The following is a 17,547-nucleotide window of genomic DNA, read 5'->3' as shown; positions in this document are numbered from 1 at the left end:
TTTTTACTATTATTTACATGTTCGACTAATTTTAAATTACTAATATCTGCCTTATGATTATTGTTGAACATATGTTCGGTTACACTTGATTTTTCTAATCTAGCAAATTTTAAATGAGCTAAATGTTCCTTAAATCTAACATTAATTGATCTTTTGGTTTGCCCTACGTGTGACTTGTCACAATCGTTACAACATATTTCATAAATTCCCGACTTTTCAAGGGTATCTAGTTTACCTTGGGATTACCCAAGAGATTGTTTAGACTGATAGACACTTCGAAGACCTGCGGCCCTGAAAACTCTATCAAGTCCACTTGTATATTGGGGAAAGAAAGGAATTGAGACTACTTTTAAATTTTCCTTATCAGCTTGAAAAGTCGTTGATTTTTGAAATTTGTTTTTAAATCTAAATTTCTTAATTAACTATCTTCATGGCCATTGATTCTAGCCACCTTTTTTATAAAGCTTCTTTCCACCTCAAACCTTTCTTGATTTAAAGGAAATGTGACAAGTCTATGCACTAGAAAATTAAAACTTGCCATTTTATGTTGAAAAGCATGGTTAGAATCATTGGTTATGTATCTTAAAGTACTAGTGCCCTTCCTATAAATGTCAAAAACTATATGATTTTCACTATTTTTGATAACGAGAACGTCCAAAAAAGGCAACTGCATGTTACTTTCTATTTCATATGTGAATTTAATAGATGGGAAGTAATTATTCAAGTTTGAAAGAAAGTCATTTAAATCCATGCAAGTTGTATCAAAAACCGCGAAAACATCGTCGACGTATCTATACCATATAATAGGAAAGTACTCGAAATTTTCTTCAGAATGAATGTGAAAGCTACAGTTAGATCGTTGGCGTAGAGCGGAAAACAAAAAATACCCAATTCTTCTGACAGTAAAGATGTCCACCTTAGAGAAAGTAACAGGATGTAAGATCGCATATAACTATTTCTAATAACAAAGCTTTCTACTTATTTCTAACAATATTAGTAGTGCATCAGATACAACACCCAACTAGCTCACTACAGAGACAGACTCCAATGGAATGGAAAAACGCATTTTAATGTTGAGTTGCCAACTATGTTGATATTCTGTCTAAATCTCAGACACTGCCCACATTTGCCATGATTTTGAAGCCTTCAAATTAAAGTTGCCCTCTATTTATTGATTGCTTCTAATTGGGCAGCACTATGACGTAACAAGACGGTCGTTGCCAGCGCTGTCATCTATCCGTATTGTGCATCTGTGAAAAGCCAATAGAGAACAAAACAGCAGCGAGTTTGGCTTATCGCCATCCTCCGCTTGAAACACAAACTCTAATCGTTGCAGAGATGCTATCGTGGGTTATTCTAAAAAGTTTTGTTCTGACAAAAACGCAGCGAAAACGCGCAAGTTTATAATCAGGTGTTTTCCGGTTTAATTAAAGTTCACATACGGAAGGACACGAGTTCTTTTTCAGAATGGTTTCGATAACTGTATCAAAATTTAAGTAGTATGTTTACTGTTCTGCACCATCCGCTATACTGCGAATTGACGTCATAAATTTAACGAATTTGAAGAAACATTCTCCATGGGAATTTTTTCGAAATTGAGAAGTAGATTTGGGGTAACTGTAGTATGTGTTTGTTAGTTATAGGTTGCCCACGACTCTGGCCTCAAAAATCTACTCTTTTCTGGTTCACTGGGACATTAATAGGAACAAATAAGTCGACGATTTTGCTAGGCTTGGAAACGTATCTCGGCTTGCACCGCAACTGCACTAACAACTTTTTAATGGGAACTAAAGCCGACATTTCGCAGACCGCAAGCACAATCCATTAAACACTCTAATTAAATAGTGCAGTTCGTTAAGTGGAAACAACGACAGTCGTAATAGAGTAGTAAAAAGATTTGTTATGGTTTAGATGCTAACGAAATTTTCGCAGCGTCTGTTAAATTTGAATAGGCATTTTAAAAATTAACAAAGTAACAAAGCAATATTAGTTTCATTAACCTGAAATAACAAAAAAAAACTTGGGAGCACTAGCGTTTCCGCTTTTATCTTCTCGTTTATTTATTTATTTTTACGATTTATTTTAATTTCAAAAAATTTCACGCAAATCCATTCTCATCTGATTGATTTCTCGATTATACGGGTATTATTGGGATATTTGGGACTTTACCTTAGAAAACCCGTTAAGTTTAAAATGTCAGTTCTCGTAACTCTAATGTCGGAAAAGTGAGTTAGTTTTATTCAATTGTATACAGTATTCGATATCAATATCAGTCCTCAATTTCAGTATTTTGCGTTTGTTCCTTCAGAATCGTAGAAATGGTCTTCGCACAAACCCTTGCGGATTATATTTCGCCCGATTGTTTCACCCCAGACAAAGGCGAGGGAAATGAACACAGCGCACCTTCTAGGTTTCGTTAGCGGTCCATTGTGTTCCCGTAATGCGTCAGGTGCCTAATTTCTCTTTGACAGTTTCGGCAATGACGGCCAACTCTGTTAATTAGGTACGCTCCCTGATTTCGTTGCAAGTTTACGGACGCTAGGTGGCGTGTGTAGGAAAACTGTTAATTTACACCAAGAACACCTTATTTCCAAATAGACGAAGTTAGGGTTTCTCGAGAAAGAAGTTCGCATCCAGCAACAATTATCCGTAAGAATAAATATTGCATATCAAGAAACCAGAAACACAGAGAGCAATTCGAAGTATGTACATACTTGTAACAAACGAGTTATTTTTAATTTCTCCAATTGTAAAACTCAACCTTGTAAACCTAAATTTTTGTAGAAACGGACTTAAAAAAAAATTACTTTTTTTTTGGAGGATCGATGTACAGGTCGACAATTTCTTATTGCAAGAAAGAATGTGTTTGTTGTTCGAACATTTTGTAAACATGATATATTGCGAGTCTACCGTGAAACATTTATTTCACGCCCTGCAAGTGGGTTTCGTTATAGCATCGAGAAATAAACATTTGTGTTTTCCAGAAAAATGAATGGAAGATTTTGACAAGAAAAGATAGACTTTTAAGTGGACAAGAAACAGTTAAACGAATTATATATGAATTCCATCGTAATTTGTGGAACTGCTCGTATGAAAACTATAAAAATAGATATTCCAAGGAAATTCTTATACCATTCTTAATATTCTCGTTCTTCCTTGTGGTTGTTTCCAGTCAATGCTTTCATTTATTGCTTTTAGTTATTCACTCCTTATAACCCAATTTCTCAACCGATATCTGTGAAACCCACAACATTTAAGGACAAGGTAACAAGGTGTAGCTTTTCTCTAGTTCTTTTTTCCATTTTTTTCCATTCATCCAGTCCCATAACTGAAGTGTTTCACAAGTTCTATGAAATTTCAATCTCCTTGTGGTTACTTACTTTTAGTTTAATATGCAATTCATCACAATTTAATGCACTAAGGGTCACAAAAACAGCAACTTCAACAAGTAGGTAATTTAACTCTCATCTCGGTTTACAATTCTAGAAGACTTTGACCACGGTTTCTATAAGTCGCAGGCAGCAATGATACAAATTCCTTTCCGGAAAAAAATATTCAACGGCGGTCAAGATCGGGTAAAGTCCGTAGGGGCAGAATTCGGGGCACGTCACTTCAGGCATCGATTCGTGTTTCTTCGGCACGCGATTCGAATACGATATCAATCGCAGTCGCCATGGACTCAGACGTATCGTTCCGCCAAAACGTTTTTAAACATATTCTCGAAAAAACTTATATAAATAGTGTTACTTTCTGAAAACTTGTAATTTTAAGGGCGGATTGGTGGACCAAATGAATCCATATCAACGTGCGTTCCAAAATGTATCGGATTTCAAAACATAGAGTGACGTTTAAGAAAAAAAATTAGTGACAAATATTTCAAAGATACATATGTTTAAAGATTTTTGACTTGATGCTGACCATATTTATTTTCCATTGTCTATTACACAAAAAATGAACATTGACCATTTCTTGATAATTTTTCGTACTTTACTTTTTTTTTCGTAAAAAAAGGTAAAAAGCCTTTTTTATTGCAGGCGCTTTGCCGAATCTTTTTATGTCAAAGCACAATTTACAAATTTGAAAAAGAAACCTTTGTTTTTTAAATTTATTATAACTGTAATGAATTTATTCTCAATAAAGCTAAGTTCCGCTTTTGACATTCATGGGAATGAAAAAGAAAAACTTATTTTATTAGTAAGGGTTTGGCCCTCCTCTAGAATGAATAACTGCCCGTAGTTATTCATTGTGACAGTATAGACCGTGTTTTTATTTGAAATTTTAAAATAAAAAAGGAATTCCACATAATTGCCATAGTTTCATAGTGACGCATGGTATCCATCAGCAAAATGGCAAATCGCAATGGACGTATAATGTTACCTCTCGGTTTTGAAAATCTAGTTGGCTAGTCTTCTTTTAATTAATTCTGTTTATTGCCGTTCTCTCATTGTCCTGTGGACTTTTAAAATTAAGTGTACTAAAATACTCCCAACAACACGTTCCAAGTTTTAGTTCTTTAATTAGCTGGTTCTCGTAGTCGATTTCTCTGAGTTAATATAGTTCTAATCTAGAAGCAATAGTCCCTCTTATTCTTTGACGTAGAAATATGAAAATACTAATCATTTTTTATAATACCCATTTTTTTTCTAATATGCCTGCGAACTGCTCTCATATAGGAATTAAAATAATTTCTTTAAAACTGCCCTTATTTATATATTAGATTCTTATTACTATTTATGGCGCTACAACAGAAGCAATTTGGCCAGATTCTCGAAGAGTGGAAAAGAACCAATTCCATCCTCAAAGAACGCATCCGTGAAGAGGGTCTGAAACATTCTATCATCTCTCGCGGAGGTATGATAGAATGCTAACTACAATTTCAAGCCAGATGTTTCCAGACTAGCTAAAACATGCGAATTGGATAGGACAATCAAATGTCACATTAGTCAGGTCACCATAAGAAAGTAGCAAATTCTTCCTTTTCAGTGCAAACTTATGAAACGAGGGCTAAGCAGGAGATGCATCAAAATGTGAAAAAGTGCAAGATTTCCAAATATTACATTTACGATGAGGGAAGACTTCTTTAAAATGTAATTTAGGATTTATCGAAGGTTTCAGTATACCAGAGTTAGCCAATTGATGGGTCCATGGAAATAGACGTACTTATCAATGGTCGATTCTTGAACTCGCTGTATTTGTTGTTTATTTATTTATTTATTATAACAAGACACCCTAACATGATGAACTAACGTCACAATTTACAAATGCACCTAAAATTAAGTACATTTATCTTAATTCAAAAGAGTAAGCAAAACTATTTCCAAACCCCAAAAAAAAAACAAGAAAGAATGTAGAAATAAATTTAATTTAGTCTGAGCGAAACATTCTTATTGCCTGAATTGAGTGACAAAGCAAAAGTATCTATGTGCAAAAAGTAACTGTTATTAACAATATTGTGCAAAAAAATGCCACTATACATTATTCACCTAACAGATAATTTCAACATATGATAGAATTCAAGGCTTGCTTCATAAGATACACCTATTAGATTGTGGTTATATCTAAAGTTCATGAGAAAAATTAACTTTTTTTGAATTCTTTCAATTCTGTTTACATACTTATACCATTGGTTACTCAATATCAAACTGGAAACCCCAAGATGGGACCGCACATAAGCGTTATTTTTTCACTATGTTTTCAATATGAATTTCAAAACTCAGTTTTGTGTCTATAATTTCTCCAAGATCCCTGATATGCTTTACTTCTATAATACTTACTCTATTGAATTTAAAAGCAAAAGCTAAATCATTTTTTAATTTACTAAACTTAAACTAACAAATTTGTCAATATTTAAAAACTATTAAGGTCCTCCTGAAACTTGCAACAGTCGTCGATGCTCCTGACAGGTGCAAACACCTTTTGGTCGTCAGCATATGAAATAAATTTTGCAAAACGAAAACATTTTCCCCCGTCCGCCATGAACAAAGAAAACAGAATAGCGGTAGCAACAAAGAATAAAACATTTAAAAAAGATGGGGGGCAATTTGTCTGGCCCAGGGCCTTTAGTTATATCTAGTTTGTTAAACACAATTCTAATCTGCTTTTCAGAAATGGAGTTTAAAGTAACTGTGTCACTGGCGTATCCAGCAACGGAATATTTGCAGGAGTTGTTTTTGGCTCATAAACACATTGGGAAAAAAAAGCAGAAAACGCATTATAAGTGCTGATCTAATACGTTACAGATTTTGGCACGTTCACTGTTTATCTCTTATTGCTTACCAAACTCCAAAATGATTTTAGGTTTTTTTTCAAGATTATTTTCTGTATTTTTGACGTAATTTTTATAGTTCACACTTATTGCTTACCTAACTCTCTTCCGTAGTTCAAAGAAATCTTTGGTGTAGTTTATACTTCTGCTTTATAAGTTCCTTAACGTTTGAGATATACCAAATCGGATACTTGTTAGTTTTTTTCTTGGAAACATTGTTTGTAACAATTTTGTAGACTATCTCGTAAAAAACATGGACGCAGTCATCAACTTTTAGATCATGACGGATACTTGGAAACGCGATTTAGGGCAACTTATATATTATTCCGCTGTTAAAAGAATATAAAATTGCACTCTCCCCAAACAAAACGTTGTTTTAAAATTCCTGGCATCTGCGACCAACCCGACCGCAGAATAAAATCACTAGCCACAGATGACGTAACTGTATCCGCAAACGTAGACGTTATAGTTCCTTTATAACGACAGAGTCTGCACATTGTAAGAAGTTATCTTATTGCATCCGCATTGCCACACGCTCGTTTTACCACCATTGCTAGCATCCCTATGGCTATTTAATTTCGTCGCGGTTGCCTATTCATTTCGGTCGCAGCCATCTTTAAAACTGCTTCCCGTCGAAGCTCATTTCGCGCCACATTTTCGGTTAATTACAAAAAATTAATAAAGTTTATTTGTTTAACGGACATTTTTAACACCATTCACACAAATCAACTGCTAAATGTTTTTTATTTTGTGTTCTGGATTTTGTTAAACTGAAAAACATAAACATATCCGCGAATTTATATAACCAAAGAAAACGACACAATACAACTTAATAGTTCATTTTTATTTTACTTGTTGGCGTTTATGCTGTTTACAAACTCAGGAATATTACTCTGCCATACAACCGCCATTTTCTCGCCGACTGGCTTACGACCCAAACGACCAAATTGGTGCTGTTGCCATGGTTAACAAATTTTATTAGATGTCGAATAAATCTACATATAGCAAACTAAAACCTGATACGTCAATAAAAATTGAAACGAACAGTGGATAGCATTTAACTTGTACTGTTGAAAGCCGGGTGTTAAATTACTAAATGCACATGTTATTTTTATTGGTACTAGTGCAGCGATTGTTAACGCAAATCACGTCAAACTAGCAAAATTAAAAGCACTCCTTATGCCTTTAAGAGCCAATTTATCATTATTGACAGCCAAGTATCGATAGTTTGTTAAGAAGTTACAAGTAGCTTACTTCAGTTCTCCTAAAGTGTGGCTAAGTAGGTTTAAAAAATCAAATTTGTGTTTTATTTGTTATGATTTGGTTGAATATTTATTTTGCACAAGCTTTTCCTTTAAACTTCTATTTAATCGATACGGGTTCTTATACCGTAGTAGGGGCACTACATCATTTAATTGTTATATAGTGCTGCTACAGTGACGTCACTTGGCTCAATCGCCCAGTTGTTAAATAATTTCAAGAATTACCATTGAAAGTTTTATAAGCCACTTAAATTATGTAAGGTAACTTAATCATACAGGGTGCGTACGGTATTTGAGGACATCCATTTTTGTTGTTTTTTTTTTCTGAAATTATCAATGTTGGGCTATAAAGTAATGCAAGAAATGAAAAGGCATGCAATTATCGTCGCTCTATGCGCGTAACACACCGATTTAGAAATCTCAAATTTTCTCAACTGTGCCCCACCATTCGTATATAAGATTCGGATATCGCAAAACGCATTCCATAACCACAATTTAGGTGATTTACACCGGCCTACTGTAGTCCCAGCCGATTTGTCTAATGTGGCCAAAGAAAAAAGCCACCATTTTGGTAAAATTACCGACAGTTTAAGTAAAAAATGAGACGCATCGATAACGCTACGTATCAAAATATTTCTATTGTAATGATTTTTATTTGTATTTTCGTTTCTTTGCGATTCGTACTAGGTCGTGTTTTCAAGAATTACTGGGTTTTAATATTTATAATTTTTTAAACATTTTTGTTTAAGTCCAGACTGTAAACCGTTAGTGCTAATGAATTAAATGTTTTTCTTTAATATACTTTATATGGGAACACATTATTACCTACTTCACATGCCTCGTGAAGAGGTTTACAACAATTTTATTGTATCTCCTGGCTTAAGTTTCGCGCGAAATATTTTGGGCGAATACCATGTTGAGAAAAGAGAGAAAATTGGTATTTGTTTATAAATGCATGATTAAACTGGCTTATTTAATGGTTATATATTTTTTAAGAACCTGTTGAATTATTGTACCACAAAGGAATGTTTAAATAAATTGTTTTTTTTTTCATTTTCGACTTTGCTATTATTTGTTTACATATGGGATATTGAATTTTTTTACGCGACTTCTTATTTTATGTTGAAATAACAAAAAAACTTTGAGGGGCATGAATATAATATTGCTCTTTTATTATTCAAATTAGTTGACCTGGTGGACCTCCTAGATATGACAATTTATTTAATGGTCCCTTAAGCTTGTGTGTATCAGAAGCATAGAGCTAGTTTCTTTGTGAATTTCTATTAGCGCAAAAATAATATGTGTAGATTTCATCCATTTCATAGTACTAACTCCAAGCCTGGAGACGGCGTCATATTTATTGATCATCCTGTCAACACCAGAATCAGTGCGTAATCAAGTATTTTACAGTTTATTGTTTGACGGTGTTGGTACAGCTGAAGAGAAATTTAACTTATTCTATAAAAAATTTCAGGAATTGTTTGACTCGTCGTTTCCATATCAAAGATACATGCACAGGGCCAACAGAGCCAAAAAAGAGTGGCTTTCCGTTGAAATTAGGGAACCGGGTGAGTTACTTAGAGACTTGCACAAATATTTTAAATATACCAACAGTAACGAAATTTTAACCAAATATAGAATTATAAAAAAGTACCATGAAAAATAACTTAAGAATGCTAAAAAAAGTTTTTACAATAAACTTCTTACAACCTCTGCTAACATATCTCAAACAGCGTGGACGATTATAAAAAATGAAAGTAACCTCTCTAAACATAAAAAGTTTCCATTGATGATGAAGGTAGCGAGTATGTCCATTTACACGCGACCTTTGAAAAATTTAACGACCTTTTTGTTCATTCCGTTAGAGAAATAATAAATAATATAAAAACAACACAAACAACTAATCAAAAATCTTCAAATCGAAGTCTATTCTTAACACCTTTCACGGGTGAACTTCGATGCATTATTTCGTCAGTTACAAAAAAAGATTCAGCTGGGCACGATGAAATAACCTGTTCATTAAAAAAACGTGTTACAGATTTTATATTGCCCTCAGCCTTAAAACACTCCATTGTTGTGCTTATACACAAGAAGAACAATACACGTTTAATTTCTAATTACCGTGGAATATCATTTCTATCGGTTTTTTCCAAAATATTCGAAAAGTGTTTTGTGGCTCGATGCATTTCTGAAGGAGCAATTTTTCTCGAATTCTCAGTTTGGTTTTCGCAATGGATTATCTAATCAAGACTGTAACTATAATCAAATAGTCTTGAACCTGGATCAGAATAATAAAAACGTTATGTATGTTCTTTGACTTCAAGCGAGCTTTTGATGTGCTTGATATTAATTTGTTGTTTTATACGGGGGAATAGTTGCGTCTGGATTGAGTTGTTTTTGAAAGATCGTGGCCAAAGAGTTGTGCTTAGAAGTGATATTTCTGTGATTAGATCCTCATCTAAAGAACCGCACCGGTGGTGTCCACAGGGAAGCATACCGGGACCTTTATTATTTATAATATTTATTAATGATATATCTGATTCTTTCCCAGACAATTATGTTTCCTTATATGCAGATGATACTACTGTGGCGGTGTCATCTAGGAGTCTGGAAAATCTCACGTCCTTGGCCACCAGGGCAGTAAATGGTATGACCCGATATTGTGAGCGTAACTGTATTTGTTTGAACGACACAAAGGCTGAGATGATGTTTTCGCTTAGAGATTTGAACAAGAGCTTATTGGTTAGAATGCAGGATAAATCGATTAATCAGACTAACGTTGTCAAGTATTTGGGCTTGTTCATAGACATTAATTTGTCCCGGACAGGCCAAATTGACTACGTATTAAAGAAAATGGCTATGTATACTTTTGTTATTTGGAGACTGCGGTCGAGTGTGGATCTTTAGCTTTTACAATTGCATTATTTCGGATATGTTCAATCTTGCTTATCTTACGCTATTATATGCTGGAGAAACTCTTCCAGAGCTAGTGAAGTTTTTGTTCAACAAAAACGTATTGTTCGAACAATGTTGGGAAAGTCTCGTAGTCACTCTTCTAGAACCCTGTTCCGAAAATTTAATATTTTTAACGTTTCCCTCTCCCTTTATATTAAATAGCATAATTTACATAAAGAGTAATCTAACTAATTATTGCATGACCAGAATTGATGGAGAATACAATCTTAATTTGCAGGTGCCAAGTCATAAGTTAGCCAAACTAGCTAACAGCCCCAATGATTTTACCAATAAAACTTTATAATAAGTTGCCTTTGTACTATTTATTTAAGCAAAAATTAAAGCTCACTTTGAATAAGAACGTTTTATTTTTTATTTTTTATTTTATTATTATTATTATTATTATTATTATTACTATTAATAGAAAAAATTAAAAAACTTAACATCCATACAAATATGAAAATGAAAGGAATTATGTCTTATACAAAGCTCCCAAGATAATTACAAAAATAATTCTATGTCTAACACTTCCAGACATCGCAAACAATAATTTTCTTATTTAAATTCTTGACATGTGGGTGGATGCACCAAATAAAAAGATATGAAATTCGAAGTTCAAAAAAGTAATTTTTCGCCTTCTGTACAGTAGCCACCAACTGGGATAGGAATTTTAATAAAACAAGAATAATATAGAGATTTAAAAAAAACGTGAAATCAAGACAAAAAGGAGACAACTTCTAACTAATTTAACCAGTGGCGTAACATGATTTTATTATTACCTATTGCTCTTATTCTATGGTACAACTAATGGGTGTCGTTCACGCGGTGCCAAAAATAGTTTCCATTCGAATATCCATTTGTATCCCATATTTTATTACGCCGCATATGTAGCACTCATTATTGGCGCACCAATAAATAAATCCAAAATTTAATGATTAAATTCGGTCGACCCAGATGTCCCGCCGGACCGCGAGTGTGTGTATGTGTATGCGAGTTCCAGACAGCCATCCCGACGACCCACTGACCTTCGGAAGGCGCGCGCAGTGGCGTAGTAATTCGGACATTCCAGTTACCATTATTAAATTAGTTCTAAATAGTTAATTCCACCTTTAAACGTTAAAAAACAAACACTTAAAACTATAAAAACTGAATCTTTGTGTGGAATTAAATAATCTTTTTGGTGTCTGAGTCAACATGCCCGTTCATAGTATAAACCCGAGCGAGGACCAATTCTGGGATGTCTTCTTCACTAGGATTTTACAGCTGCGAGCGTCTGTTATGATTTCTAAAAACAAGACAACCTTTTGTGCTTAGAATATCACCATTCCTATAAAGGTAGCAGGATATGCATTTTCGAATATTCAGACTTAGCGCAATTGAAAGGGGGCCTAATTATTTGTGTATAAAGTTGTTTAACAAAATGCCAGGATAGTTATGTGAAGAGTGTCGAATAAATAAATTGTTTCAAATAATCATTTTTCTTCCAGCAATTTTAGTTGTTTAATTATCATTTGGCGAACAAAAGTAAAATCAAACTAAACGGAGAGATCCGTTAAATTCGTCTACAGATATAAAGAAACAGTCCAACATTCTATGCCTCTTCTGAGAATCCAAACTACTGTTAAAACTTTGTACGCGGAGTATACAACCAATTAAAGGTTTTTTTTTTCTCACTTTTTAAGAAATGACTTAATTTGCTCAGCGATTCAACAACTGAGTTGAGTTCAATTTTACTCACGATCCTACAGAAACAGTTTAGGTGTGAGAGATCCACTCGGGGAACTTTTTTGTTATTCAACACACAAAACCACCTTTAGCCCGACCTAATCCTAACACAGCCCGCAGATGCAAGTTTTTCGAATATAAGCGGATAAAACTTGTGCATTTGGATGCATAATGCATTGAAGCAGCCAAAGTTAAATTATGACAGATGAACTGAGAATTATTTTAGAACAACCACATTTTTTTACTATTTTTTAATTACCTTAATGTGTCTACATAGTGCCCCACTGTTGAACTGAAATTTTAAACAGAATTGGCAAGGTTTGTGTACTTTTAGATTATTTATAAAACACTATGATAATTATTGCCATAGTAAGCAAGTGACCTGGAGGAAAGCCAAATAACACACGCGGAATTAAATATCACATAAAATGTTGCGTGTCCGTTTCCCGAGGTAGAGTATTTTCTCTATTTCTCTAATTCCAAACTATATCGTGATCTGAAAATTGAGAACATTCTGATTTTTAATTGTTTTTTTTTTCTCGGAAACCGGTAACAATTAGACTTGAAGTACTAATTATGAAATTTGTTTCTATAAGGAATCTAAATATGCACTCAAATACATTAAAATGTCTATGTGCATTTAAGTAAATAAGTTAGTAAAGGAAATAGCAAAATCACAGAATTTGGTTAGTTTATATAAAATTTATTTATTTTTATTAAAATATTTATTAAAATATAATCTAGCCGAAACCTGATAGCTTTAAGGTATTATGCAACTAAACATATGATCCCTAACAACTAAATGTTCGAACGATGTAGAAAATGATAAAGTTTTTTTTCTTTGTCGATTGAATAATCAATTTACGCACATTACGATAGCACAGAAAGTGCTATCGTAATGAATTATTTTTTATTTCGCATGAATTACATAGCAAAATAACGGAAACATACCAAATTTGCTGATAAATAAATATTCGGACGCGAATGTTTATTGACCAAGAAATCAAGGCTACCCATGCATTGATGGTAAAATGTAGTGTATAATAGTTGATAAGAAAATGACGCCTGGTGTTGCAACAAACAAAAAAGTGCGAGAAATTATCATATCTCAGTACTGCAGAGGTAAATCAATGCAAAAAAATTCAAATGACTTGAGTTTTGCAAAATCAACAGTCTGGGATATTATAAAAAAGTATGGAGAGACAGCTAGTGTTAGCGTCCGTGGTAAAAGGTCAGGCCGACCTCGTAAAATCACTGAAAGAGATCGTCGTATTCTGGTCAAGATTTGTAAAACTAGCAGACGAAGCGTCTTACGACAAATTCAAGCCCAATGGAATCACGAGGCAAACTTAAATGTCTCCAGAGAATGTTGTAGGTCGACAATGGATGCGTAAGTCTGGTTCGAGTTTTTAGAAGGTAAGTTTACATTTTTTCCTGTTTCAATATAAAAATTATTAATATTCTATGATCTACTTTTGTTAAAACGCAAGGAAACCCCATTATTAACGTCTATTCAGAAGAAAAAACATTTGGATTGGGCAAAATCTAAAATATTCTGGACAACCGAAACGTAGAGTAACGTTATCTTCAGCGACGAATCAAAATTTAATGTGTGTAGGCGATTTTCGAAAAAGGGTGATTCGTACAAAATCAGAAAGAAGCCTTTCACAAAGATTGTCTAAAGCGCACGGTGAAATTTCCCCATGATATGGGGGTGTATGAGTGGTAAAGGGGTTGGCAACTATGAGTTCATTGATGGTACTGTAAATACAGAAAAATACCAACAAATTTTATCAAGAAGTTTGATTCCATCAATAGAACACTTGGAACACTTTCACCCCCGAATATTACAAGACTTTGGTAGATTCTATGCCAAAACGCATAAAAGCTGTTATTGCCGCGAAAGGTGATGTTACTTCTTATAAATGTTCGATTTAAAGTAAAAGATTTAAATGCGTCCGAATATTTATTTGTCAGCAAATTCGGTATGTTTAATATTTTGTTATGTAATTTATGTGAAATAAAAAAATAATTCATTACGATAGCACTTTTTGGTGTAAAAATAAGTGCGTGATTAATTTTTCAATCGAAAAGACAAAAAAAATCAATTTAAAATAAGTATAAATATGTTTTCTTCTTATTTCGTACATCGTCCGAACAATTAGTTGTTAGGGCTTGTAAAACTACCATATATAACTAACATCCCATTTAACCTACCAAAAAAAATATTATATATATATATATATATATATATATATATATATATATATATATATATATATATATATATATATATATATATATATATATATATATATATATATATATATATATATATATATATATATATATATATATATATATATATATATATATATATATATATATATATATATATATATATATATATATATATATATATATATATATATATATATATATATATATATATATATATATATACTAACGTCGTTATTTAATAGTAACTAATGACGCGAACTAAAAAAAATGCGCCACGCAGAAAACTTACAATAGGTGGCGGTGGTCAGCCTGTCGATCGTGTCCTGCTTCAGCTTCGAGTTCTTCTTGCCCATGGTCGTGCCACTGCTGATAAAAAGCGGACTCGAAAAAGTTTCGGCGGACGCGCGGCACCTCTCAACAAAACGCGTCGTCGGACTAGGGAATTCTTTTGGCGCGGGACGGATCATCACTCCCCCCAAAGGGTTGCCCCGACGCGTGCGCCCTTGATGCCGCGTGAAATCCTCTCCTTCAGCGCGGCGGACCTTTTGATCGCGCAGGGAGTGTTACCTTAATAGAGATTGCGTGCAACGGCGGCAACAGATTCCCTTTTATCATTTACGGCAACAGATCGCGAGTATTTTGTTTTCGTCGCTTAGATAAACGATTCGATTATCTTATTATCGATCGGCGTTAAATAAAACGACTTGTTTGGCTAGTTTTGATCTATATTTTACACTTTCGCGATTCACTACAGAGTAATTTGAAATTTCGTTTTAACGAATCATAAGTGTCACTTCAAAGTCAAAATATGCGCAGATCTGGTTAAATGTTCTGGGGAAACGAGTTATGGGGCTGAAATAAGAAAGCAAATGGGACAAATTGCAGGTTAGTGCTCATCAATTTTTAGCATACTAGGGGCACTATATTATCTAATTATTATATATTGCTGCTCCAGTTACGTCACCTGGCTCACGCACATTGTCCTTAAATAATTTCAAGAATTACCGTTGAAGGTTTTATAAGCCACTTAAGGTAAGGTAACTTAATCATACAGGGTGCGCGTACGGTATTTGAGGACATCCATATATGCGGCTGTAATTTATGGAGAACATTTTTTTTTTCTGAGATGTCGAACTATAAAGTAACGCAACAAATGAAGAGACATGCAGTTATCGGGGCTATATGCGCGTCACACACCGATTTAGAAATGTCCAAATTTCTCAACTGCGCCTCATCATTCGTACATAAGGTTGGTCGTGAATTAGAAGCATTACCTGGCGATATAGAAACTGTTGCAAAACGCAAAAGACATGAGGAACGTTTGGACACTACTAGAAATCACAATATGTGCAAGAGATCGTTCACGGAATCCCTTTAAACTCCATAAGGGCCATTGCGAGGGAGCTTAATGTCTCTGAGATGAAGAGCATTTGACTTTGGCATGCAGTCATTTCCGATCTCGGATTAAGTCCGTTATTACCGGCAATGGGTATTATAGAGTCTTAGGCTAATGTTATATAAAAATTTCATGGAATTATAATAAATTTTGCAATAAACATGAATAAATAAATCTTAATATCAATTTGTCCTCAAATATTGTGTGCGCTCTGTATCTGCATAATAGCATTTAACAAGGTAAATTAAACTTTATAATTATTAGAGTGAAGACTCTTATGTTAAAACTAAACCCTTTAACTGGTTTATAAAGCGACAAACAGGAAACCTTAACCCTGGTTTATTAACGCATTTTTTTTATAGGAAAGAAGTGACGTGGATATATAAAAATTATTCTATCTGTGGTGTTGATACAGAAACAACAAAAAGGTTTTATTAATGTAAAAATATTTCATTTAACAACAGTGTTTTATGCCAATAGAGGCTGTTCTGAATAGACTTGGCACTTTTACGACATCCTGAAATAAAATAATGAGATGCTGTTAAAAATGTGGACCCAATCAATGTTGAACTCACCCTTCGATAAGACTCGCCCTCATCGCCGACGTTATCTGCGAAGGCTCCGCGTCATTGAGCCGGAAAACTGATTCCATCACAGACAGTTCGGTCGACGTGGTATCCATGCCCGCAAACGCCACCCAATCGTTGACAACCGCACCTGCGCCGACAAGAGGGCTCCCTCGATTCACTGTGCCGGCCTACAAGTCATGGTTATAGAGCCCCAGCTTACATCAACATATCTGCTTACAACTAGGGGCACTTGGAGTAACGACGACAACTCTTCCTGGTCAACAATACTCGTTTGAGGATGTACCAAGCAGCCGCGATTGTTCAGGACGCAGTATGATCCGACAAGAACATTACTAGCTATTGTGTGCCTGAATACTTCCACTTTTAATGTGTCTGCTATAATTTCTTCAGTTTCCTAAAAGTAAAAACGTTTTTATGGAATTAAAGAACACGGGGAGCTCACCCTATCTAAATCTGGATGGACCAGTGCAACATAATCATTGCAGGCTATTACATTTCCTAAGGCAGAGAGTCTTTCTTCAATTCTTTGGACTTTCACTGAATCTGGTAACGCGTTACGGATATGCTGTAATTCTGTGTCGAAAGTGGTGCTAGGTACAAGCAAACCGTTTTTATTTCCGACACACAGCCGGCCGATAATTCGGCAGCCCGATAGGGACGCATGAACTATCGGGATAGTTTCGCCCAACTCAGCTTCGAAACAACTAGAAAAAGAGCTCATTTGTAAAAGGTAATAACCCCTTCCTTTCTGTGTTCTTGAAATATTTCTTTAAAATTCAATATTGCGCAATAACAGAAACTACCTGTAAAAAACTTCCGACCCTCCTATACCTACTAAACAATAGGCATTTGTTAACCGCGAGAACACTCCCACTTCGTTATTATTTTCAAAATGCGTTCTTACCGCCATTATTACTTTTTATTATTTATGATAACCCTCGATTGCCGCAATAATTATACCCCGTCAATAATACCTTTACTTAAGAGCAGAACGATAAACACGCTTTTATCACCTAAAGAAAAGCCTTCTTATTGACTTTTTCACTAATTGTATCAAGATCATTTGGCCACCGAAAAAGTAAGGGAAAACTAACCTTGATATTCTGTGGTGTC

The 17,547-nt window shown here is 34.3% G+C and overlaps 2 protein-coding genes across 2 annotated transcripts in view; both read right to left on the bottom strand.

Annotated features, from left to right (window-relative positions):
* Window positions 1-14,954, bottom strand: part of LOC132697795 (frequenin-1) — a 92,291-nt gene extending 77,337 nt beyond the window's left edge. The window contains exon 1 of the mRNA XM_060663448.1: window positions 14,738-14,954. Within this exon, the coding sequence (XP_060519431.1) occupies window positions 14,738-14,915 (178 nt within the window). The 5' untranslated portion in view covers window positions 14,916-14,954. The remainder of the gene's footprint in view (window positions 1-14,737) is intronic.
* A 1,265-nt stretch (window positions 14,955-16,219) lies between these two features.
* LOC132697794 (eukaryotic translation initiation factor 6) lies at window positions 16,220-17,479 on the bottom strand. The gene is made up of 5 exons (XM_060663447.1): window positions 17,238-17,479; window positions 16,877-17,138; window positions 16,652-16,828; window positions 16,420-16,601; window positions 16,220-16,361 (listed from the first exon to the last, which is right to left on the bottom strand). Exons 1-5 carry the CDS (start codon window positions 17,342-17,344, stop codon window positions 16,352-16,354), a joined length of 738 nt encoding a protein of 245 aa, XP_060519430.1. The 5' UTR covers window positions 17,345-17,479; the 3' UTR covers window positions 16,220-16,351.
* Window positions 17,480-17,547: the final 68 nt, after the last annotated feature.

The sequence above is a fragment of the Cylas formicarius genome, unplaced genomic scaffold, assembly GCF_029955315.1.
Source record: "Cylas formicarius isolate icCylForm1 unplaced genomic scaffold, icCylForm1.1 PGA_scaffold_2__14_contigs__length_35257938, whole genome shotgun sequence".
Classification (NCBI taxonomy): Eukaryota; Metazoa; Arthropoda; class Insecta; order Coleoptera; family Brentidae; genus Cylas; species Cylas formicarius.
The sequence above is the reverse complement of the archived record's forward strand: the minus strand, read 5'-3'. Positions and strand labels throughout refer to the sequence as shown.

Excerpts from the sequence above, each read along its gene's own strand:
- LOC132697794 (XM_060663447.1), bottom strand. The coding sequence starts at position 17,344 with ATGGCGGTAAGAACGCATTTTGAAAATAATAACGAAGTGGGAGTGTTC. Across the intron at positions 16,829-16,876 it reads TCCATCCAGATTTAGATAGG|GAAACTGAAGAAATTATAGC; the intron begins GTGAGCTCCCCG and ends TTTTACTTTTAG. Across the intron at positions 16,602-16,651 it reads TACTCCAAGTGCCCCTAGTT|GCCGGCACAGTGAATCGAGG; the intron begins GTAAGCAGATAT and ends CATGACTTGTAG.